General features: G+C 35.9%; 3 protein-coding genes across 3 annotated transcripts in view; 2 read left to right on the plus strand and 1 right to left on the minus strand.

Moving 5' to 3' along the window:
• Nucleotides 1-3,063: 3,063 nt before the first annotated feature.
• LOC110370225 (lipase 3) lies at nt 3,064-5,231 on the plus strand. Its single transcript, XM_064037002.1, has 5 exons — nt 3,064-3,262; nt 3,539-3,743; nt 4,016-4,386; nt 4,471-4,629; nt 4,769-5,231. Exons 1-5 carry the CDS (start codon nt 3,107-3,109, stop codon nt 5,171-5,173), a joined length of 1,296 nt encoding a protein of 431 aa, XP_063893072.1. The 5' UTR covers nt 3,064-3,106; the 3' UTR covers nt 5,174-5,231.
• A 3,426-nt stretch (nt 5,232-8,657) lies between these two features.
• LOC110370175 (ommochrome-binding protein) lies at nt 8,658-10,465 on the plus strand. Its single transcript, XM_021325916.3, has 2 exons — nt 8,658-8,862; nt 9,834-10,465. The coding sequence occupies exons 1-2, from the start codon at nt 8,658-8,660 to the stop codon at nt 10,463-10,465; spliced, it is 837 nt and encodes a 278-aa protein (XP_021181591.3).
• Nucleotides 10,466-17,739: 7,274 nt separating this feature from the next.
• The window catches only part of LOC135117517 (BAI1-associated protein 3-like), a 55,461-nt gene continuing 47,139 nt past the window's right edge, over nt 17,740-26,061 (minus strand). The window contains exons 19-25 of the mRNA XM_064036901.1: nt 25,831-25,921; nt 24,499-24,661; nt 23,924-24,149; nt 23,557-23,722; nt 22,316-22,475; nt 21,338-21,572; nt 17,740-20,290 (exon numbers count right to left, since the gene is read on the minus strand). Of these exons, the coding sequence (XP_063892971.1) occupies nt 20,196-20,290; nt 21,338-21,572; nt 22,316-22,475; nt 23,557-23,722; nt 23,924-24,149; nt 24,499-24,661; nt 25,831-25,921 (1,136 nt within the window). The 3' untranslated portion in view covers nt 17,740-20,195. The remainder of the gene's footprint in view (nt 20,291-21,337; nt 21,573-22,315; nt 22,476-23,556; nt 23,723-23,923; nt 24,150-24,498; nt 24,662-25,830; nt 25,922-26,061) is intronic.

The following is a 26,061-nucleotide window of genomic DNA, read 5'->3' on the forward strand; positions in this document are numbered from 1 at the left end:
TTATTGTAAAATCATGGAGTACTGTGAGATGCTATCCGTTTTTGTTGATAATTAAATCATTATCTAGAAGAAAATACTTTGGACTTTTATTATGTGGTTTTGGAATGTGTGGGCTAGCCGCGACACGTCTCTACCTTACTGATAACTTACCATTTCTTGTGCTTTGATTGCCGTAATGACTGATGCAAGATTGTTTTATGCCCAGTGTCAATGACCTCCACTGAAGAATATTAATTTAGAAAGATTCCTATTTATCCACTGGAATAGCTGCAAGAAACTGCTTTAACAATTGTGTATGGATATTCCATCTTTTTTCATTCTAGTGTACTGTAAGATGATTGGTTTAAGGAAAACCTGTTGATGACAAATCTATTGTCCTACAATGCTGGGTAAATAACGCAATTACAATATGCGCGTTAGTGTCGCCGATTAATTGACCTTAGAATACCTATACCTAGTTACAATGTTACTTATAGGGTTAAATAACAAGTTCAATATAAAACGTAAAGCTAGATGCGCAGTAAAAAAAATGGTTCTATGTAAAAAGTCGGCTTGAAACTCCTTTGTCACTCTTCTAAACTTAATTGGCTCAGTAAAACATTTACTAGATTTATGAAAATGAGGATCATAGGTGTAGGTTGATTTATTTGAGACGTTATACCGAGCAATATTCTTTTAAGTAGTATATATTACGTTATAACATCTTACTTTCTGTATTGAGAGTCCCTAGTCCCGGAGAAAGTTCTTCCCGTACCTTCACACATAGTAAAAAAGATTTTTAAGCGGTTTTGAGTTTATTCATCACAAACACACGCACAAACATACACAAATATTAATGTTTCGACAGTAAATAATATTAACATAAGTGTAGATAAGTAAGTACCTATATAAAAGAATATTATCAGAAATCACAATCCCACCCAAAACAAAAATGTGAAAGACTGCCAAGTTCGATAATATGGGAATGCTTCGCCTATAAAAGAAGTGAGATCTGAATAAGTACCAAGTTCCATACACATACCTCAGTTAAAAATAGTTACTTTTTAATGATGTTACTTGGCAAGTTTTCATACACCTTGTTATAAACCTACTAAACGCAATGAATCAAGTATTTAATTTTCTATTAAAACTTGCCAAGTAACATCATTAAAAAGTAACTATTTTTAACTGAGGTATGTGTATGGAACTTGGTACTTATTCAGATCTCACTTCTTTTATAGGCGAAGCATTCCCATATTATCGAACTTGGCAGTCTTTCACATTTTGTTTTGGGTGGGATTTCATTTATTTTGTAAGGTTGTTTATTTTATTTTTTCTTATGATGAAGTTAGTTAAAGAAATGTCTCATTTATACTATCTTTTAGATTATTTAATATGCACTATGTTTCTTACAAAGAAATGAACTAGATTAACTATGACTAGATTTACCAACTGACTGACATGACATGTTATCATATATTATGTTCGTGGATCAAAGTTACACATTCGTTATTTTCGAAAGTGATTCACACTTGGCCGTTTTCAGATTTTACTTTACTTTGACTAAATACAAACCTTTGTACCATTCGAAGATATATTATATAAATATAGATAAATTTAGTTCGTTTTAGTTCCTTAGGGGTATAAATTTACACCGGGTATAAAACACCTTCATTATTTTGAAACCGACTCACACTTGGCCATTTTCAGATTTTTCCCTTTACCTTGACATAAAGACCTACCTCCATGCCAAATTTCAAGTCAATACGACCATTGGAAGTGGTCTAGGTTTTTGATGAGTGAGTCAGTGAATAAGTGAATAAGTGAATCAGTGAATCAGTGTATAGTAAAAATAGCGATTTTCTGACGTCAATATCTCAAGACCTACAATAGGTATATTAATGAAATTTTGTATTTTAGATAAGTGAGGGGGTCTCAACAGATACTAGAAATTTGATATGCGTAAATAAAATAGATTTTGAGTTACAGGGGGGTCGAATTTGGTCCGAAATGGTTCGTGTAATATAACCCACGGCCGGTGTGTCGCCTTTTTTGCTCGAACTTGGCGGACACACTGCCGTGTGTCTAGATAAAATAATTTACCAAGGCAATTATTACAATACGTACTTAAGTACCTTCATATCATTTCAGAACCTATTTTAGTCTATACAAAGCTTCCCAAAATATTGTTTGTACGCAAATACAATATTTAGGACTAAGAATAAACTTCTTTGAAGTCCCCTTGTGGCTTGATAAGTACCCTAACTATGTACCTACTCGTTACGCTACGATAAGATTGGACCTCAATGACGTGCGAGCTGAAAGTCTATCAGTCTATCAGTCTATCAACTGATAGATCTCTAGCTTCAACTACTTAATTATTCATAATACGTATTGAAAATCGGCGTAAATGGGAAAATACATTTATCTGTAGGTACCTACATCTCGTGTATATCTAAAAGATTTCCATGATTAAGTCGTTGACACTTTTCAAAGATGCCTATTAAAGCAGTTGATGGCTAACGAGCGTTTCCAATATTTTATCTGAGTCTTGATTACTAGAAATAGGAATTCGGAATCCCTAGTATGGGGTATATGTTAAAACTAGCTTCTGCCAGCGGTTTCACCCGCATCCCGTAGGAACTACTTCCCGTACCGGGATAAAATGTAGCCTATAGCCTTCCTCGATAAATGGGCTATCTAACACTGAAAGAAATTTTCAAGTCGGACCAGTAGTTCCTGAGATTAGCGCGTTCAAACAAACAAACTCTTCAGCTTTATAATATTAGTATAGATTCTATCTCTAGTAGTTAAGCAAATCAACCGTTATATTGGGAACGTCCCTATGGATTTTTGTACCCCGGTGTAGGCGTATTTATGGGTACATGAAATACATTAATTTGCGAGTGCAACTGTGTGCAAAAGCTAGTATCGTGTACTATAATTATTTATTAAAACATGTCTGTATCTCTGTGGTATGATTCTGTTGTGAAAAATGCAAGATTTTAGCATTGATTGCTTTCGTTATCGAAGCTTAATTTTGATATCAGTTTTACAGAAGTTATAAAAGGCGTATTTTTTGATTATTTACGATATGTAGTTTATTCTGTATGTGAACTGTATCTATATGATGTTAAGCGGAGGGTTGTTAGTGGTGTTAACCACGTGTGTGGCTCTGGTCTCGGCCAGGAGATCTCCTCATGCAGATGAAATTGACGAGTTGATCAGAAGCACTGGCGCGCGCTATTCCGATAACATTTTGGAAGATGCGCGTTTAGATGTGGTGAGTTCTTGTGTTCTGTGTTATTGTGCAGGATCCTTGGGGAGAACTGTATCCAAATAAGTAAAGATATAACCGAGCGTAATGCTTTTGTTAAGATAGTGGGAAAGCCGCGTCATATTTCGCCTTGTATTTTTTGGAACAAGAGTAGATTGTTAATAATTGCAAAATTCTTGTGTACTGCAGCATGTCCTGTTTGAGTGCTTGAGTGGTAGCCTTTGTAAAAAGTCTGAATGACTTTTTACGAACATAATTATAATTCGGTCTCATATTTTCCAGCCTGATCTTATCAGAAAATACCGTTACCCAGTAGAAGTTCACAGTGTGACTACAGAAGATGGCTACATATTGGAGATGCACCGTATTCCTCATGGTCGTGACGCTAACAATGTTCCCAATCAGAAGAAGCCAGTTGTGCTCATCATGCATGGAATGTTAACTTCATCTGCTGACTACGTTCTAATGGGCCCCGGCTCTGCTCTTGGTAATTACCTAACCTTATAATATACATACTCCATTTGTCCAAATGAACTAAATTTCTTTCCATAGACATTTATTTATTTATTTATTTATTAAAGGGTTTACCAACAGCTTCTGTGTAGATTAAGACGATGTTAAATTCAGTGTTATAACAAATCTTAGAAATAGTTTTTTGAGTTTGGCAGCATACAGTTTTGCCGAAGAAGGTTTTTGCAAATTAAACGTTTATACAAATCATATATTCCTCTATAATGTAGTCTTAAATTATTTTTACAGGATACCTCCTCGCAGAGGAAGGTTTTGACGTGTGGCTGGGTAACGCTCGCGGTAACTACTACTCTCGCAAACACGTCAGATTGAACCCTGATGCTCTCCTTAGCACCGCTTTCTGGCGGTTTTCTTGGGATGAAATAGGGAACAAGGATTTGCCTGCCATGATCGACTACGCGTTGGAGGTCACAGGTCAAGAGAAACTGCACTACATCGGCCACTCTCAGGGAACTACATCCTTCTTCGTGTTTGGTTCCTTGCGACCGAATTATAACGACAAGATTATTTCAATGCACGCTTTGGCGCCCGTTGCTTATATGGCTAACAACCGCAACCCAGTTTTTAGATTTTTGGCACCTCACTCTAATAGGATCGAAGTAAGTTAATTGAAGGGTTATTATATCTACAATGATGAACTCATTTGTTATTTTGTATCTAACGAACAACTCATAATTTTTCAGAGCATTGCTTCTCTGATCGGCATAGGAGAGTTCATGCCTAGTAACTCCTTCACTAAATGGATCGGAGAGACATATTGCAGTGATGAAGCTGTAACCCAACGTATTTGCAGCACCTTCTTACTTCTGGTTGGTGGATGGAACGTTCCACAGCATAACGCAGTAAGTTCATACATAACAGAATAATTATTTCGATTCTAGCTTCACTTGTTTATTCTATTTTTAGAACTAATTAATGGGACTCAGTTAATGATACGGTATTTGAAGTAGCAAAAATATCTAAGTTACGTACTCATTTCAGACTATAATGCCGCTGATCATGGGTCACGCTCCAGCCGGCATATCAGTAAGGCAGCTCGCACACTACGGCCAGAGCATCGACGCCGGCCATTTCCGACGCTACGACATGGGCTCCCGAATCTCCAACTACAGAGCCTACGGATCCTTCACCCCACCTAAATACGACCTCTCCAAAATCACCGCTCCAGTGTTCCTACATTACTCCGAAAAGGACCCATTTGCTCCTGTCAAGGATGTTGATAGACTGTATAGTGAACTGGGCAGGCCAATAAAGTATAGAGTACCAATGAAGAGGTTCAGTCACGTTGATTTCGTTTATGGTATTAACGCTAAAGAGTATGTCTATGACTCAGTAATCAAGATAATGAAAGATATAGAAGCTAATTTAGTGGAGAATGAAGTATAACATGAAAATTATATTTGATTTACATATGATGCTGCGAAATAAATGTTGATTTATCAAAGTACTGTTTTAATTATTTATAAATTACCTTTAGAGTACCCGCGCACAGCAGAATTTTTAGTCCGCTTAATAAATATGGAAATGAATGGTAGAAAGGCTTTGTCAGAAAAACTACTTTTTCTTTCTTATATTTTTATCAGGACAAAAAACCAAGAGTATCTACATTATATTTTTGTGCGTTAAATGCTAATAACGATCAATCATTTAGGCTTTTAAAAAGGTTTGAATAATTACAGGTGTTAAAGATAGGTATAAATATGCAATAAGGAAAGAAGTGCAAAAAATGGTACCTACCATTTGTTACAGAATCTAAACCAGCGCTCGGGTAAACCCTAACTAACACTATAGGAGCGAAAGAAACTGTCTGTCTGTATTGCATAGAAAAATAATTGTTGCAACAGATTTAGCTATTTGCGTAGAATTTTGTATGAAGATAAATTGAAACTGAAAACAGTTTCAAAATTGAAAACAGTTGACAAAGTGATCTTCCCTAGAATACCATCGGGAAAACCAGCGAAAAATCTGTTGTAAGGATTTACCGTAGGTACCCTTAAGAAGTACTTGGCATTAGTCATCAAAACCACGGAAATCGTATTGCGTAGTAAACAAGAACTTTGTTGACATACAAATTACATTACTTTAAATTATTAGTCAAAATATTTTGATAAAATCATTACGACTTATGGTTATCAAAAACCATAAAATACTAGTTTAAGTAAGCGTTATATTATCTTATGCGACATAAGTTAAGGAAAATGAAACTTCCCACATTATGTGGGAAATACCCGTTCAAATTAGTACCCGTGTCTGCAATGGACCCGATTTACATGTTTTGTAAAACAAGTAGCTTCACTTGTTTTCGCTCGTTAAATAAACTCGGTGTAGGTTATTTACTAAAAACAGGAATTAACTGCGTACAAACATGTCAATAAAATAAATTGGCATATTATTTGCGCCTAGTCATAATTCACTGTAACTATTTACCATTTGTATAAACGACACCATTTAGCAAGTCGAGGTGGCGTAGTGCTTAAAATACCTGCCTCTTAAGTAAAACTTGGCGGGTTTTACTTTCTAAGAGTATCTAGATTTTGACAACAAAAGACTGAGTAAAGATGAGGAGAACATCTCGAGGAAACCTGGAGTGATCGTGGTGACTTACGCTCAATCCAATCTATGCATAAGAAGAGACATGTACAGCGGGACAGTAGAACAAATTCTGATGATGATGATGACTAATTAGCGACATGGTTCAGTGGTCAATTTGCAAATGCTCTGTTCTTAGAATAGGTATGCAAATGCGCTATTTGTAGAATATGCGAATGGCTGTCACAATGCTCAAAAATACAACAAATAGGAACATTTTTCTTGTTAATATTTTGATCATGTATAAGTGTAACAGTCTTGGCACATACCCTACAGAAAAACAATGGTTTTAAATATAATGATATACTTAGTACGTACTTAGGGAGTCGTAGGTACTTATAGGAGTAGGGTAGGTAGGCAGATTGCCTAAGAACAATGGGTGTGATACAAATTATATCAATGCATAGCTAATGACTTAAACGAAATGATTAATATCGGTTTAAAATGCGTGCTAGTCATTAAAATGCAATTGCTTTATAATGGGGTTTCTTTAATCTAATATTGTAGGTAATTGATTCATTAATCGCTCGAGATATAGGCATATTAAGTAGGTATTATTAATAATAAATAAACTTTAGTGCTAATTGAACTTGTTCTATACCCGTAGAACATATAAGTAGTTTTTTTTGTTTATGTACAAATCACATTTGAGATCTACCTATTTAATTCTTAAAGATATTTTTTTATTTCGACAATCTTTTCTGCAAAATTGTATTTTTATGATACTAGGAATTTTGGAAAAAATGCGTTTTAGGTATGCGTGCAAAATAAGGAAAATATTTAACAAAACTCAAAAAAGAAGAAACCACGACACATTTGCATGATAAATGTTTTCAAATACATCCTTACTACAGGATGTTCGAAGATGAGGATCGTTATTTATAAGGTATCTACCTCTGTCAACAGGTCTCTGATGACCAATAGGCATAATATAATAAGTTATTTTTTATTATTCTCTACGTTACTAAAAAGATAGAAAGGAACACACGCATTTACTAATGAAGATCATTACATACTCAGTCTCTAAATGATTTGATAAATACTTATTGTTAAATTAGATCCTCATCTGCCTAGCCTTTACCCGACTACGTTGAAGTAGGCTTCCAGACTTAACGGCGATGAAACTAAGTACAGAGTACCATATATGTAGAGCGACTGCCTATTTGACCTTCACAGCTCTGGTCTGTCCCTTGGTAAGACTGATTGTCAGACTTTATGGCTTCTGACTAACCGTAAACTACCAAGTATGTTCAAATGACAGCCGGAACATGGAATAACTCCTCATGACAAGATGGTCCCATCTACGGACCGACCGCAGCAAGCGCTGATTTTGACAGATCGATCCGAGCGGTTCTGCCTTAGCCACGAGCGCTTTCCATTGCTAAATGAAATAGTTTATTTAGACGAAATACTTATTTTTCCCTTATGCAAACTTATAAAACCCTAATCTAAAATTGTGGATATTAGATTGAACCACTAGAAACTCCGTTTTGACATAGGTACAACTTAGGTCTTATGTGTCGAGCCCTTTTAACGCGTTGCGGAAAAAACTATCTGTATACATGAACAACTAGAAAGTTGAAACAATACAAATAATTCTTTACGTATCGTATTTGAAAACTCTAGACCTTATTACTTCGGTAACTTCGGGAAATTCAGTTTTTATCAATAATTTCATGAGGTTCGTACCGGTGTCTCCTAAATTACATTATTTTCAGGAAAGCGGTATATTCCCTTGATTTTGTTTCAAGTAACAGACTCTGTAGCACTTAATTTATTTTGATGTTTTATAGATTGTCGCTTCTTCATCCTGTGATTTCTAAAATGCAAATGGCTCATAATCTGTTAGGATAAAAAAAAAATTTACAAGTTAGGTAAATACTTGCAAGTTTGACCGTCTTTTCTTTCAGTTTACAAAAAATATTTATAACGTTATACGATATGTAGATTGACATTTTATGCAATTTTGTGCAGTTAATAATTACTAAGTTTATTTAGTACACACCAATTTCTAAAAGAAGCTTTTTAAAAACCCTTTAGAAATGTATGAGAAGATTTCAAACAAGGAAAAAAAAATCATCCACTTAGTCATGGTCAAGATCAACTGCGCAAACCGCTTTTAATAATCGAGGCCCAGTTTTCCTTATTTTTTACTTACTTACACTCCCGCCGGCAAATATAAATACGGGGTGCGTGGAGGCATCATTAACAGTTGAAGCTTGACTCTCTAAGCTGAAGCATCAGTTAGTATTCAATACTACAACAAAGTAAAAACGTAACAATGGTGAAGAGCTACCGTTCCGTATTTCTGCTGGTCTGCGTGACATTCCTGGTGATCGTGTCGTCGCCGAAGAACACCGCCGTGGCTGACAAGCTGATTGGTAGCTGCGTCTGGGGCGCTGTCAACTACACCTCCGACTGCAACGGCGAGTGCAAGAGACGCGGCTACAAGGGAGGCCATTGTGGAAGCTTCGCCAATGTCAACTGTTGGTGTGAAACATAACATGGTAACGAATACGTGATCACCCGCAACTATTACCAATTAACATCTTTGGCAGATTAGTTACAGGTGAAATAATATTTTTTTTATATGAACAACCAAAGTAATTGGTATTTTTTTAAACGATTTTGGCAGTGTTTGATGTAAAACGAAAAGTACCCTTATTGTAATATTGTACGATGTGTCTTCAATAAACTTGTCCTTTAAAATTTCAGTTGTTGTATTTTTTATTTCTTTACGATAGCGATTAGGTACCTATGTACTCTGTTTTAAAACATTATCAATTAGGTTCTCTTTTAAATTGTTTTTATGGGTTCTAGCAAAATTGTTGATAGATTAAAATCCATAGCTTTATGTTTATGAGCTTTATTATGGTAAGCTTATTAGTAGCTATTATTTATAATGAGAGTTATGGGCAATCATTATCCTCAGGATCAAAGAATCACCAGAGTGAGGTTTCTCTCAAAGGGCTCCAACTACATATAGTATTTGGTTCCATTTTCCTTCACGAGGTTGTAGATATTATATAAGAATCATAAATTAAATTCCATAAGTACTTAAGTACGGAGGAAAACTTGTGATGAATACAAAGCTGTACCTCTCAAGTCAGAGGTCAATACACCCAGCATGTAGGTAGTAGTAGGTACGCAGTATTTATGCAAAATTGTGAGTCACTCTATGGGCAAGTCTTTACTCTTTACCAAGTGTTATCACTGTCATTGAGTTATGTCATTTAAAAAATCGTAGTGGTATTATAAACGAACTTTTTTTCTTAAATTATTTGTTGTGTTTGTTTCGTAATGTTTATATAAAAAATGATAACAAATACAAAAGACTTAGAATATTTAGTATGTGGTGTACCACATAAGAAGGATGTGATACTTGCAGATGTGAACATCCCATATAAATTTTCAATAGATAGAAAGAAGAATTCTTTGTTTTTCTGTATAAACGCAGATGAGTTTTCGGACCAAAGTTTTCAGTCGGTGGTGTTGAACCTTGACACTGGGTTGGCCTCCATTATTCCTGGAATTCGTAATGGATTTGCGAGTGCTGTGGATCAGGCGACCGGTGACGTCTACCTAGGAGGGAGCGACGGTATATACAAATACAATTATTGTAGCAACGACATCGAAAAGCCGGCGCTAGTTCACCGAACTGACATCTTCGACATGTATTTCGATGACAAGCTGTACTTTGTAGATACAGGCAAACAGAACCTGTATGCTTTCAAAGACAACAACAAGTGTTTGGTCACAGAGGTAAAGGAAAATCTAATTCAGCACTTTGTAATAGATGTCAACAGTGATTTATATTTTGTTAATCCCAGCGGGTTGTTTGTGTTGGAAAAGGGCAGTAAATCACCTGTGTTCGTTTATGGTAATGACATAAGTATTCGAGGGGCCACCACTGATACATACGGAACACCATTTTTTGTAGCACATAATGGAATTTATTCTATTGATAAAGAGAGTAAACAGTTGGTGTTGGTAGTGACGGTAAATAACGGCTACGGGTTAGCTTTCGATCGAAGTAATAACATCGTCTATAGCGAAGAGCGTTCCGTGAACATCCTGACTCCTTATTAAATGTGGACGCGATTTACAACGAAATATGTAAGATCAACGAATTGGAGAATTTGTTAAACTGTGGCATGTCGAAGATATTGTATTTTGGAGTTGATACGTGAATATGAATATTTTGTATTACATGTTTACAGCACCTCTATTAATAAAAACCGACCTTATGGTTGAACTAATAAAATGTAGCGGTATTTTCTCTCAAAACGTTAGCTAATGAGAGAATGGAATTGAATTATAATATATTCTGAAGGTTTGAATCATTTCAAAGGGCATTACTTACGCGCATACTGTAAGTGGTAAAATGAAATGTAATTTATATTCGTGGAGAGTCCAGCTGCGAGCCCGAGGGGACGGCTACGCTCCGCCAGAAAATGTGGAATGACACAAATGGAAATAAATGAATCTTGGTTTCGGTAATTTCGATATTAACAGTCCTTTTTACCCTGTCTGGTAGCTACATGGCGCCTAATGATGTTCTTGTATTAAATTACTTTTCAGAAATAAACGAATATTCTAAATAAGGTAACAAAGTCAAAAATAAACACCACGTTTTTGGTATCACCGTTACCATATTTTGATTAAGTACAATCATATTTTTATTAATCAAAATTAAATCGTCGCACATCTTTTATCAAAATGTAAAGAGCATAAGTAATTATAATGATAGGAAGTATCTAGAATACGAGGACGAAAATAACATTAATTAGTATAATTTCGTTGATATGGTGATATCATAATTATTGCATAAATAATGACGAGCATCATTAAAGTATAACATTATCAAGCTATCCCATACAGGTTGTCAGAGCACATTACGCTCGAGTTGCAGTTGACGCAAAAGTGAAAAATTAGTAAAAATCCTTTTTGTGAACATTTACGATACGAAAAGCATTTAAATAAACAAAGGAAAAATATATTTTCCTTCGAACTTCACGCAATTCGGACAAAGACCTATATTCCCAGACATATAGCCACCCTAGTAGTAGCGGGCAGACTCACACCACGGTCCTTGAAACTTAGTTGCGTAACTTAACTAGTTTATCTACAGTTAATTAATACGTAGGTGTTATTATTTTAATCAAAGTATTGACCATGATTCATCGTCAATGACATGTCATGTAATTGATGTAAACAGATTAGATATTTGAACTACATGCTAAATTACTGGCAATGTAATTAATTCGCGATAGATAACTGTTGCAAACAATATTGAGTGCGTATGTGTTGTTTAAGTTCAGAGGCGACCAGCGACGACTCATCACGCGACTCACTCGTTAACGTCTCGCGTTGATAGATTGATCCGACTCCGTGATTGATGGATAGTTCACTTTATTTAAATTAAAATGCTTTCTTAAAATCCAATTTTAGCTTCGGATATTCAAATGAAATTCGAAGAACTGGGTGAAAATATGTTAATTGAAGGGAGTAGGTCTATAGATCTATTGGAGTATTATGATTAAATTCTTTATAGAGTCGGTACAGATTTCAGTCGAGTCGATCAGAACTATTTATATAGGAAGGATAATGAAGGCACGGCAAAGAATCTCCAAAATATTTACGTAACGTAATTTTAAGCTTTTTATCCTGGCTGAACCTACTTATATTCGTACGTATCTTTATCGGGGATGTTAAGGTACTTTATGTAGGTCGTTTTATAAAAAATTGCTCCTCAAAGACTACTCAAAAAGCATCTAAAGGTAAGTAATGTGTAATCCCAATATAATGTAAGTATTTTGGAGTGGCACATGTGTCCCAAGACGGTTTAGGTAAGGGTCGGTAGCCCGGGGCAGAGGCAATATGCTCGGGTCGCACTATCGGGACTTTGTTGTCGTTCACTTGTTTCTTCGCATTGACAATACCAGATAATGTAGATGATACAAGCAAACGTCTTAGTTTAGGAGCATTACACGGGGCATATGGATTTCCTCCTTAGGTTCGTATTGCTCTCGATTAAAAAGTATTAAGTAGAAGAGATCTGGCTGTGGTTACTTGACCACAATATTGTCAGTACCCACGATAGGTACCGCAAAGGAAACACCAGTCGGGGATTCTCAGAAACTAAGATTTCTAAATCGAGGAAAAGGTTATAGCTTTGTTTGTAACGCGTCCTTCTTTTGAGTTAAACTGCCTAATCGTGTGGGTGTAGGATTGTTGTAGGCTTTGTTTGGGGTTTACTTGTATTGGAATATTTTTGCTGATATATTTATTCCAGTATTTATTAGACATTTGGCACTTAAATATATGTCCAAAATACTATCTTAATTACGTACAAATGCCACGAAAAGAAGCGCTACTGGTAATTCGAAAGTTATAAGTGTAAGCAGTTTTTTCTCGTGTCTTTGCAATTCCTACAATAACAACTACTTAATTTTATATGTGAGACTGAGTTGTTGTAGTACACACTACGTACATACATGTCTTTCACTATTAGCGGGGATGTCATAAACTAGGAACATAAATCCCCTCGGAAAAGTATCGCGACAAAAGCTACAGAATTTCATAAAGCTTTTATTCAATGGAATTGTAGGGCGTTTGCTGAAAGAATCCCACGCCGGTTCGCTACTGAGATTGAATACACGGGGCCACTGAGCTTACAGAACAAGTATTACTTATTTACAAAAGCAAATTACATTAATACCACACTGAAGCCTCTTAATACCCAGCTATTTTCACTACGTTTAGTTAAGCTCACGACAAATAAACTCTTTGAAAGATTTTCTTTTCAAATTAATTTACCCGTTAGTGGTTTCGTTTGCAAGTAGGTAAGTACCTACTACTAACTTGTGAAATGAATATTCATATGACAAGTTTTTATGAGTACTTTATTTAATCACCATTAAATAAACGAATTAAATAAAACCGGAATACTTTTAAAAATCGTCGTAAATAAGTGGTGCGTCGCAGAACCGTTGACCTGTGACTATTCCGCGGTCGTTTCCTGTACCTAATCGTGCGTAGAACAACAAGCGGCTCTCATCTCAGAGACTTGACGATATCGATAAAATCACGTCAGCAATTTAAATAAAATGTCGTAGAAGACATGTTTTCAATTATGTGTTCAAAACAGAACTTTATTTATTGCATAGTCCCAACCTCTTCCTACCATTCATAGGGTTTAAAAAAATATAGAAAGCTAGTACTTAGTGGTTTAAGTACCTACGTATTTCCGCAGCATAAAAGTCTCGTGGGCTACGTCCTTTTTACCTTAGGGAACCTTAAAAGCTTAGGTAATTGCAAACTGATTTGGAATGTAACAATCCTTTAGCGGCAGTAGTAGATTTCTGTGGAAAGTTAGTCGATATCAGGCTTATTATAATTCAGAGGGCGCCGCGGTCAGCCACGAGGCGAGGCGAGGATAAGGTTTTAGTTCCATTCCCATTTTCGAGATTCCCGGGCGACTACACATTCCCGTTACTTTTGTTGTTCCGTTACTAGAAAAACCGTACCAGGAATTTCTGAGTACATTCACTAAGATTGTAAATATTTATCAAAAAAATGTTGCAGTTTATTGAAAGAATATATTTGGATATCGGCGTAAAACATAGTAGCTGACGTAGCTGTAGTACAGGCAATGTCGGCTTCGAAAATGATCCTTGTTACAAAAAAACATAATCAGTACCAATTCCAGAAGTCAAGTAAACAAGAAACTTTTTAACCCTAGGCGTAATGTTTTACTCGATCTAAATTTTGTGCTCGTGTCCCGGGATTGGAAAGCCCCCGGGAATGCTTGCGGCGGCCCGCGGCGTCCTTCCCCGAACATAATAGCTGGCACGTGCCGGCTGACGCGATCATGTGCATACTGTGAAATATTTCCTCTGCATGACCTGATATGTTTACTTACCACACCCTTTCTGTCAAGCCTTTGTCTTTTTTCTTACTACGTCATAAGCTATGTAGATGGGTTACTGATATTTTGTTATATTATCTCAATATTTTGATATCGATAAAGATCTCGCGATACTTATTGACGATGCTGTTATCATTATTGTGCTATAAGTAGGTATCAATTTAATTTGTCAGTTACCGAAGATCGAAGGTCGATGATGGAGAGGCCCGCCCCAAAACCAGATGGCGGAATGTATTGGCGAAAGACATGAAGAAAGAAGACCGATGTTACAGATAGAGTGAAGTGGAGAAGAAAAATTAGGAAAGTTGACCCCACCACCATGTGGATAAGTATCAGGAAAAAGAGAGAGAGTTACCGTACCGAGTTACCGAGCTAATTATGTGTGGTTTAGTTTCCACTACTTATTATCATCAAAGTGCGTAAAATTAAATCTCAAATGGTGTTTCAAAATATTTTAATATGTAATGAAATAGACACAAATTGCAAATTTGCAATTAGTGAATTTTAAAAACACGATAACATCTGCTCGTTGTAGAATGAGTACCGTTATGAAACTTTATGTGTGTGTACATAATATAAACTTTATATAATCTATCTGTTTTTACAGTAACTTTCTTAAAATGAAAAACTACCTAGGTGTAGAATAATGTGTGCCATTCAATATCGTGTAAAATAGGATTCAAACCATATCGAGGACTAAAACGATGATTTTCAAATTTTTAATATTTTTAGTGAGATGATATTATTGCTTTCTAGTTGCGAGTTATCAAACTATTTTTTATGATAAATAACTATAAATCATAGCTATGACGCAGTCCTATTAGCTGATATCTAAAACAATCATATTATTTGTGTTCGTCAGTAGATATCTAAGTTTATAAGAACTAGATAAATTCGAAACTAAGTTTTCGTCCCCTTGGCCTTGAGACAATTGTAATTCTTCGAAGCCTTAAGTGAAGTGAAGGAATAAGTAAACATTATGCGGGAAATACCCGTTCAACAACAATATACGCTGTATCTACTACACAATGAACCTACTTATCTCATTAACATTTTTACATAAACAAATAAGACAGCTGACATGTCAGCAGACAGACATGAAGAATTACTTTTGCATTAATTATTTAGCAAGGCTGCAATGTAGATACAGATTTTTATTCACACCGACATCCGACTATTGATTGATCGAAACCCATTATTTTTCGTTAGCGTTTTTCGCTGATTTACCTTTACCCAATGCAGTGGAAACAGCGAAAACAGCCTGTAAATTATTTAGTCGGAATGTTTTGAAAACATTTCATTTAAACCTTCGCTCATTAGCGTCAATATAAACATTTAACGAGATATTTGATCTGCAGTAAACATTTCTGTTGTTTTGTTTATGCTTGAAGGTGTACACTCTTTCTGCTAAATAATCAGTTAAGTAACAATTAACATCCTCCTATTTACCTACGCAACGTGGGGTATCTAGATCATATCCATGTTTTAGTACATACGATAAGTGTATTCGATTCTCACTATAAGCAAACTTTTTCATAGACCAGGTTTGATCCTGGTACATACTATAGGTACTATACAAGACCTAGTCTAAGAAAAACTCGAAAAATTGCCGCCTAGAAACTAAAGAATTTGTAAAGAATAAGAAAAAGTTAAGTAATAATTTTGATTAGTATTTAGATACAAATCCTTTAATAAGTATTTAGACGAATGTAACCATATCAAATGATAAGATAAATATCAAAGATTTATAAGTATATAATGAATATCAAAGGTCAGAAAATTAATTATGTGTACATCAATTTACAATTTATTTATCAATGTAATAAGAATGTCGCATTAGTCACTGAGACTAATTATTACGTGTACTTATTGTAACAATGAGATAGTCCTGCTTCAATGGTACTTATACTGTTAATTATAAAAGCAGACCGTTAAAGTTACCATTACCTGAAAAAACAATGTGTGAATATTTAATGCTGTCCTTTTTCAGGCATCGTCAAATTCAAAATACCCTTAAATTATTAGGTAGTCTCTTTCAGCATTGATATAGAGCGATAAACCAAAACCTTTCCCGTAAATAATTCTACAATAATACTAATATTTATAAATTGTACTAGTAGGTATTGGTCCACGATTATATTATTTTCCCAACCAAAAAACTGGGTGGTTCCTTGTCCCTCCTCTTACCGTGTTCTCGACAACTCACCACTTACTCGGTGTAACTGAATTATAAACCTTGAACATGGACTCTAATTACATTCGGAATGCATAATGTAGTGTAGTATGACATACTACATTGTACGGCACATCCCGTCAGCCAAGATCTAATTATTTAGTTAGTTGGAGACACGAGTTAACACCGTGACCGCAAACAAGCCCACTTCATAACGATCACGGAACCACGACCTAACTAATAATCTAATTTATTATCTTGTTACCTCCTCACCTTTGCTCTGCCGGATGATAGAATGTCTCTACAATAGAAATCTATTTGTGAACTTCCTGAGAATATTAGCTTTCTATGAAATAAATGATAAATACAGGTTATTCTGTAAGTTTCCCGTTATTCGTGCCGCCTACGTGGTTGCGTGTCTGAAATACAGTTGAGTCCATATCGCTGTGAGAATACCTAACGGTCAGCGAACCACAAGTTTCTGGGAAAAGGGATAAGTAAGACATACGCTGATGTCAACAGCTTCTCAAAGATATAGCGCTTTCTCTATTGTGTGTTACGATAGTTATTAATACTCAACTTATTATTATACATTATGTATAGACTTTTAGTTTGCAATATATATTGACCTGTAGCTTCATCAAAAGGTCTGGAACTGGAACCCATTGAATAAGAAAACTAGAGCAATAAACTTCCGGGTGCAATATCATTCTCATTTAAACTAGTCATTTACCGTCGACTTGAAAAGGATTCTTCAATTTATCGCGAGTCTGTGAACGCAGATAGATCGTTTGCGAGTCGTGCCTTTTGTGATAGGTTTCATAAAGTTTGTTAACGAGGGAACTACACTCGACCGCTTCGTTACGAGGAGTTATTGATTGAAGTGTCATATAACTATAGGGCCATTAAAAGCTCGTGACTATAATCCCATTTACGGGTCGAAGTTGCTTCATTAGTCAATTATCCAAAATATCTCGTATCCTGTTCGCTCTTCACCTCTATCATATTTACTTCATAGCCTTCTTCTTTGTAGACAATAATGTTAATGTGTACTGAGTTTTTAAATTCTTTTGTTCTTATAAGTTAATCCCGACAACTTTAAAGGGTAAATAGGTACGCATTTTGCAAAAACGAGTTTTAACATCAACCTTAAACCATGAGTGCCAATTAAAAGAAGGTTGACATTTTGAGTTTTTATCGACTACAAATAAAAATAGGAGTGGTTTGTATTTTTTGAAATAAAACGTAAAAATATTTATTTTAAGAGTTTATTAAAGCCAGGAACACAAGTGTCAATAGTACATACAACTTCAAGTCACGCTTTTGAATGAATCAGTCACAGAATGCAGTGGTTTTAGATTTCACAGAGTTCTATAAATTACACAAATAGATATGTGGTACGGGTACATCAATATCAATACTAACGGTTTCTTATATTTCTATAGATTGGCGTAACGTCGATAACATACATCAAACGATAAAGTCGAAGGGTAAATCAGGGAAGCAGTAGTTTTATAGCGAGCTGTAATACGTTCATCGCAATTTTTATTTCATTTAAATATGCATTGTTGCTTTATATTAGAAAGGTACGCATAATATTTTTAGTTTTCTACTTATTGGGTCGGTGAGCAGTAGAATTTTATAAAAAGTTTTTGTATAATAATGATTTTATATAAAAAAAGTCGATCGCTGGCACATGACTCTTCTCATGAGCAATACTTTCCAAAATATATAGATTTTGAATGTATAATATGTTGTCTTTGTAGCCTATTTTAAATAATTGACTTTTGGAATGGTCTTGTTCAGCCAAAGGATCATAAATTTTGATTTAATTATGCTTATAAGATATATAATAATATGAAGGTTTCACCAACGTATCAAAAACAGCATGGCATATAAGCGGTAGTGCATCGATTACTTAGATTGGCATCTCGACGCGGGCCCGCTGCGCAGGTATAAACTTTAAAATACATATATCTTAGGTAGACGTTAAAAGCTCAGCGATATGGTTAGGGTAGCTCTGGATATGACTTCGAGGTTGCTATTAGGTGCGGAGTAGGTATCCATCAATCACAATTTATACTACAGTGTGTTCGTAAGTACACAGGAGCGCAGAAAGTTTACAACATCATCATATACGAATGGTTTTCTTATATATTATTTGATTATTTAACTGTCACACATTAATTTAAAATTAAGATTTTGAATTATATCTACTATGGCTAACCGGATTCCCAAGTTGCTTCTTTAGTATTCCATTTCAGTTTCTTCAATCTATAAGAAAGTCTGTACGAGTATATCGCACCGCCGAGTGGTTGCTACTACTCTATAACTTGGTTCTCTTCTCGTACGTTCATGAAACATAATAAATCTGGCGCGTCCTTCCGTTACATACGATTTCTCGTGTTCGTTAGATACAAATCCACCTCAATATCTTTAACATTCGATTTACACTAATTGTTACATGTATAAAGTAGGTATATAATATTCATTTGCTAATTTAAAACATCAATACATCATCTATTACAATAATATACTTGTATACACAGTGTACATACGCCACGTATAGTTATAAAATATATCTCATACAATTAAATCTAACGATGAAAATCAGTCGTCGAAGACAATGCATTCCATATATATTACAGTATAATATAATTTAAATTATATATTCTTTATTAAGTAGTAGATGTGACAGTTGGTAATAAAAAGCTCGTTTTATAAATATATGCATAAAGTTTTATAAAATTTTTGTACACAATATTTTTTATAAATAATAAAATTTTCCCCAATGATCGAGCTGTGAAATACGCACCATACCTAATGGTTAATATTTAATTGTATAAATAATTTTGAAATCATTCGGATGTCACTTCGGGATATAATCATTTCAAATATAACGTTATATAAAACTCATGTAACTTCTTAACTAATGTTTGAATTGAATGAAAGTTTGAATACTCTTTGTGAGTCCGACATCAATAGATCATCGTAAGATCCCAATCCGGAGAGAGAAGCCACAAAACATTTAAATAACAACTTTGAGGGTTGAACATAAATAATAACGTATCGCAAATATTTACCAAGCACGGATTTAAATAGGTACAACACATAAATCTGAGGGTCAAAATGCTAATCGAGCAATATGGTATTGTAATGTAAATTGCATTTAAGTTTATTTATATACATATACCGTCGACAAAGTTACGGTGTACGATATCTAACACCATGATAATTATGTTTGGTGGGGAAAGTGCTCAACAGTAATAAGTCCATGTAGAAGATGAAGGCAGGTGTAGAACAGCAGCACGTATATGAAATTGTAAACAACGAGCCTTAAAGTACTTGGTCGGGAACTTCTAATAGAGACTAACGACTAGGGACATAAGCTCCGAGGGTGCGTACTAACTCTATACACATATAAAATGCATTGAAATTTACACATACACAATACCTTTTTACATTCATATTCTCTCGTGAGTAGAAGAATTACACAGTCTTTGTAGTATTTCATACGTTAATACTGATGACGCTTTTTACATCTTAACAATAATAAATACGTATGTAATCAATAACTAAAAAGTTTAAAAAATATTGAATTCATTTTTGTATTCTTTTTAAGTATATATTGTCAACATTTTAATGGACGTTGTGCGTAAATAGAAATAACGAAATACATGTAGTAAGAAACAGATGCTTGAAACTTGTCAGACAACTTACTGTTCAGCGAATCTTAACTTTTGTTTCTTGACGAAGTCAATGGCCAGTTTATCCGTAGTACGTGACTCCAAAATTTGTATGATGGGATGATCTGAAAACGAACTTCTCATAAATAAATTATTTCGGTAAAAATGTATTTAATGGCTCATTATATTTTTGTCTTTTGAATTGAATAAACATTTCAATGGGAGTTCAAAGCAATCAAAGAGATTGTATGTATAGCACGTTCTTGTTTAATTTTGTACAACTTATCATCAAAGACAGACTTGATAAAGGGCCGTTTAAAGGCTCGGTAAAACCGTAGCAGTTAATGAGAACGCTAATACAAAATTGACTTTGCAATCAATACACAGTTTTAAGAAAATGTTTAATGTTTCACAAATTAAACTTTAAGGCTTCGTTTGTGAACTGAAAGGAACCGTTCGAACGGTACACCTGCAAAATTGACAATTTGTAAACAAAATACATCATAGAGACGTGCCTATGTCCTGTCTGTGTTGTAATTATTAATAAAAGTCCTTGATTGAATGTTTTTTTAGTTGGGATACCGCAGTTTCCCTTTCTGCTAATATTCTTTTTAAGGTGCTTATAAAAGAGAAGCCAATATAAAGGGAGGGACCAAAGTTCAAAGACGCTTGAGCTGTGAGATTGTTTGAAAAAGTGAAAATGGAAAGGAATTGAAGAAAAGAGGTGAGTTTTATTTAGCACGTCAAACATCGATTGTAATGTGACATAGGAATATTTTTTAATCACTGTGTAATGTCATTGTTTTTGAAGAAAGAAGTAAAACGTGGACAAAAAGATCCCGGAATAATTAGTGTATTGTGTTATTTTTTTATTGTTATTTGTAGATGAATAAAATATTTATCGTAAATATTACATTAGTACATGTAAATAAAGGTAGGTATGAACCTACAATAAAATAAGACCTGAGTTATTCTTATACCATCTCATTATAAAACGTGATTGTAAAAAGCACCGGGTTTAGAGCTTCAACTTTGTTCTAAAGCATGGTTTATACCTAGTGCTAAAGCCGGCACTTTCTTAGTTCCACATTTTAAAAAAAAGGTGGATTTAGTGTTGTTTTCCATGCACTGAATAAAAAAAATATTAGTATATAATATAAGAAGAGACTGACTGCGGTCATGGAGCTGCATGAGCGGCAACTCGATGGGGCGCAGCGGGTCGGGCGGCGCGTGGCTGTTGACGCCGGGCACCCGCGCCAGCGACACGAACGCCTCGCCCGCGAAGTCGTCCGCCGTCAGCACGTCGCGGTCCCACACGGATAGTGCCAGCGCCGCGCCAGGGAAGCGGCAAGCATCCAGTGATACGGCGAACTCGAAGCACTCGTCCCATATAGGGTTCAGGGTTTTCTAAAGTCGTGTAATTACATGACAACCTTGGAGAGCAAGATAGCGAGCGGAGGTAGCATAACGAAAATTCTCCTAAGTATACGGGTGTGTTCGGTTGAGGACCGCTACTAATTCCCTCTTTATACTCTTTTAGAACCCGCCCATTTTTTTGTTCGTAACTGATCGTTTTGCCTATGCCTACCCACCGTACTTGTTTGACCTATCACTATATACTTGCCTTCATCTCCGCTCATCTTTCCTTCTTCCGTGATCACAACAGTTGGGATCACTGAGTAAGATAAACGGCAATGACTAATGTCTGACCGTCAAGAATCCCCTTATAGAAGACGATGACAAGTACTAATAGAATTAAGAACCCTGCAGTTCGAGTCAGGTACACTTCAACTAAGTACTCCCAAAATCGAATCGTGAAGTTTCAGATTGAAAAATATGGAGCATATTTTCTTTGTCGTTTCGCTCGAATCGAATTTTTCGAGCACGAAATTCGACGTTGAACTATGAAGTGTTGTCAAGGAGCTTCATAGTTATAACAAGAGGCATATCTTTCAGAACTAACTTATGAAATATAAACTTCCAAAATGGAAATGTGTCATCACTGAAATTAGTTTAGTATCTAAATACAATGGTTGTCTGTTAGCTGAAAATTCTTGATTAGCTTTTGGGACACAATGAATAGACAACAAATTTTTTTTTTTGATGGCAAGTCTTACAATAACAATGATGTGTTGTAGATATTAATATACCTTCTGCACATTGGTTGTTTGTTCATGCGCCTTGGGGAACAGTCGCTTGGGCACCAGTTCAAGCACCACGAAGGGATCGCTCAAGCCGTTGGGGTCGAGCGGGATCACGTCGCGAGCAGACAGCACCTCCACGCACAGCGAGTCGTGGTTGAAGTACACTCTACGACAACCAATCAATCTGAGATATTTCTATAAAAAATATATGCAGTGTTCATCTACCAATCATAATTATTATCAATAACAAGATAAGGTTCATCCATTCCCTGTTTCATCGAATTCAATATCTTCAATATCTGCTGAAGAGTAATTTGAAGACGGTAGGAAGTCTTAAGAAAGTTGAAACTAAATACGAATAAAAAACTAGTCGACTGCAAATTGGTTCAAAAGTCGAGGACTTTATCTCCGTGAGATCTAGTTCAAATGATTTATAAAAGAGATAAACATGCACGTCTAGCAGGGAATGCGGCAATTTATTTTCTACTCAGATTTATTTTTAAAATGAAATTGCAAATTGCGGACTTGGCTTTATACTTGGGGCGAAGGAATTTGATAGGTACTTATCTATTAAATTATTTTTTTGTTTATTTGTTCCAAATTGTGGCGAAGAAAATCATAGATCATCCTACAGCCTCTTACCGTCTATACCGTACTATACCGTCTTATATTGCTCGTAAAAATGTCATCTTATTTATCTGTTTGTATGGAAAAACGACTCAACAGTTATGTAATTTTGCAAGAAGATGGGGTCCTGATACGAACGCTTTTTAATTCGGGCGCTTTAAATACCTTCAGGTCAACAGATAACGTGATCCATAAATGCTTACTTTAATAAACATTTGAAACAATAACTTAAATATTATTTGCAAAACACGAGAACAATGTTTGTCCTATCGAACAGACTTACATAAAGCCTTTGTGAAAACGGAAAAAAAAAACTTGTTATGTAACAAACCCAAAAGTAATAAAGGAAAACTTGAAGCACTTCTTGTTGCTATGGCTCAGTGGCTCGTCAAACTTGTTTATTCTGCGAAAATGTACTCGATCCAAATAATTCACATGACAGCCAAACACAGACAAAGGCGGCCGAGCAATTTCGACATGTAATGTTTATCGCAGATACCAAGTTTTATAGGTAAAATACTCCAACAAGTAAGATGACATATATTCTAAAATATTATAGAAGTCATAACAATGAAAAACTGGGACTGCATTCATAGCTATATAAATAGTGGAGTGCTTACCGTACAAGAATGGAGCCGTATCGTGAGGGCAGCGGAGTGCGGGCTTGTTCAGCGAGCCTGTCCGCTAGCCACAGCTCCAATAGTTTCTCGGTGGGCGCCTGGTGATATTCCATCCTTTGTTCCACACGGAACCACTCAGCATTGTGCACCTCCGACATCGGGAGACCTAAATAGATATCGATTAACCATTGTTTACCAACTAAGCCTCTTACGACCTCCGCCGGAGAGTTCCTAACTCCTCGTTCTAACTTTGTGATAATTTCCACTAGATGAAGTTTGAATTTAGTAGGTACGGCGATATTTTGTTGAAAAGTTTTGTTACAAAACGAAAGTAATAAATTATCTGGTGTCTGTATACATCATTTACCTTTTCCTTCAGCGTGGAAAAATTCGGCTAACAAGTCGAGTGCCTCTCTGAGTCTATGATGATACACGCGCGGTCGCTCGGCTCCGCCCGCGTCGGCTTGCGCGGACACTTCTTTGAGCACGCCGCTCCAGCAACCAGCCAACGCGCGTATAAACGCACGAGGCAGCAGCCACGTGTTCAACGAAGACAGGTGTTGATCCAGAAACTCCAGTAGAGGAGTTATTGCCTAGGGTGAGTGAAGAAATTGAAACAGTCTGCTTGGTCGCCTCACAACTTTTACGGTTGGTACGTGCACGGGTGATCTATATCGTAATAGGTCCATTATGTTTTAGAAGGTAAGTACGTTAAATATTCTAGGGCCTGGCTGTCGTTGGTATTACTCTAACATTTCTGGAAATCATTAGGGTTGACCAGTCAGGAGTCAGAAAGTGTTACAACCATTCATCCTCCAAGGAGTACATAGTAACTCTATGTAAAAGGCTGTTAGACTTGAAGCTGCCAGATTTGGGAAAGCAGATGGCATGTTGATGTTCAGACGCCTTCCATAACTTTATGCATAAGATGGTACAAGTTACCTGTGTAGTGGGTAGCGTATCGGGGGACCACGCTAGATGGAACACGGCCTTCCGTAGCGGTGGTCGTGCGCGCGCGGCGAGAGGCGCGGCGGCGCGGGCAGCTCGCGCCTCCAGAGTTCCGATGGCACCTCGCACCAGCTGACGTGCGTTGTCGTCATTCACGCTATAATAACTTTTTGATCATGATTCTCGAAGGACAACGTTTGTATGTTTCATGCACCATCAACTTAATTTAGGCTTAATGTAATAGTTCTAGTTCCAGAAATCGGTCCAGTTAACACTTAAACTGAAAAGAACTAAAGGAATATATCTACTTATGTACTATATACTACTATATTTGTAGATGTAAAATTTTACAAAAAGGTCATTAACCCAATTGTGCATGAATTTACACTGCTAAACGCAAATTGAATCCGCGTAATTGAAATTGGAAGTGTTCATTAGCACGTATCATCAATTATGTCATGCATCTGAAAACTGTAATCGAGATGTCAGTGCACTAATTGAAATGCAAACGTCCAAGTATAAACACGCGTGTTAACACAAAACAGTACACATTTCAACTGATAAATTGTCAGGTGGCTATTGATTTACATTGATCGTAATGTGCCAACTTTTGATTGAGTTTGAAACTGAGATAGTTTTCAAGTCGTTTTAGTTTTAATTAAGATTTATAGGCAACGGGCGCGGTAAGTATTTATGTTACAACTTGTAAGTACTTGCTGAGGTACTACGTCGTAAGATGCGAAAAGATTTTCTTCAACAGTTCATTCGGGACAAGTTCGGCCATTATCATGAGATGGCTATATCCCAGGGCGATTTGTTCTTAAGAACCACTAAAACTTCGGAATGGCCATGTGGCGCGTGTAACTGAATGCTTTGCGTGCAAACAAATGTTCAGAAGCTAATACGAAGCAATTCAGTTACAAAAACAGCATTGGAAAACAATTTATAGTTTAGCTCTAGATATATTATACACCCGCTCCCTAAGATGCTTGTTTGTTCATCCGTAATATAAAATATACATAATGTTAGTTTAACATCTCAACATCTAAGGGTGAAATAACATGTACGACAGATTACACTGTTATTATTTTCAGCTTGGCTGAAGGCGATGTGCAGCTAAGCGTTTTATGTTCTATCAATCGCTGCATGACAATTTCTGTAACTTACACAAGTAACGCCAAGTTTATGCTGAGATGAGCTTTAAGCCGGTGCTCTTAAGCGTTATATTTGTTTGTGCGGAATTTATGAAGTTTGCGCTTCACAGCGCGTCGTGTCGTGAGTGTAGAACGCGCAATATTCACGGTCCAGAGATTAGCTCGCACTTACATGTGTTCGTCGTCGTACTCCGCTAGAGAGCGTCGCACATATTCCAAGTTGTTCACGATCGTGCATATTTCTTCAGTAGTTTTGTTTTGACCTGTCATAAAGTTTTATTGTACAAATAAGTTTTTCCTTCCATTATGTAATTGGTATAAAAAAAAAATGAGAAGCAAATCAAATAATGTTCCTCTTACATCCGCTATTTGCCCTGCCTGCTTCGTTATTGTTTGAGAACTT

Source organism: Helicoverpa armigera, chromosome 11 (assembly GCF_030705265.1).
Source record: "Helicoverpa armigera isolate CAAS_96S chromosome 11, ASM3070526v1, whole genome shotgun sequence".
Lineage (NCBI taxonomy): Eukaryota > Metazoa > Arthropoda > Insecta > Lepidoptera > Noctuidae > Helicoverpa > Helicoverpa armigera.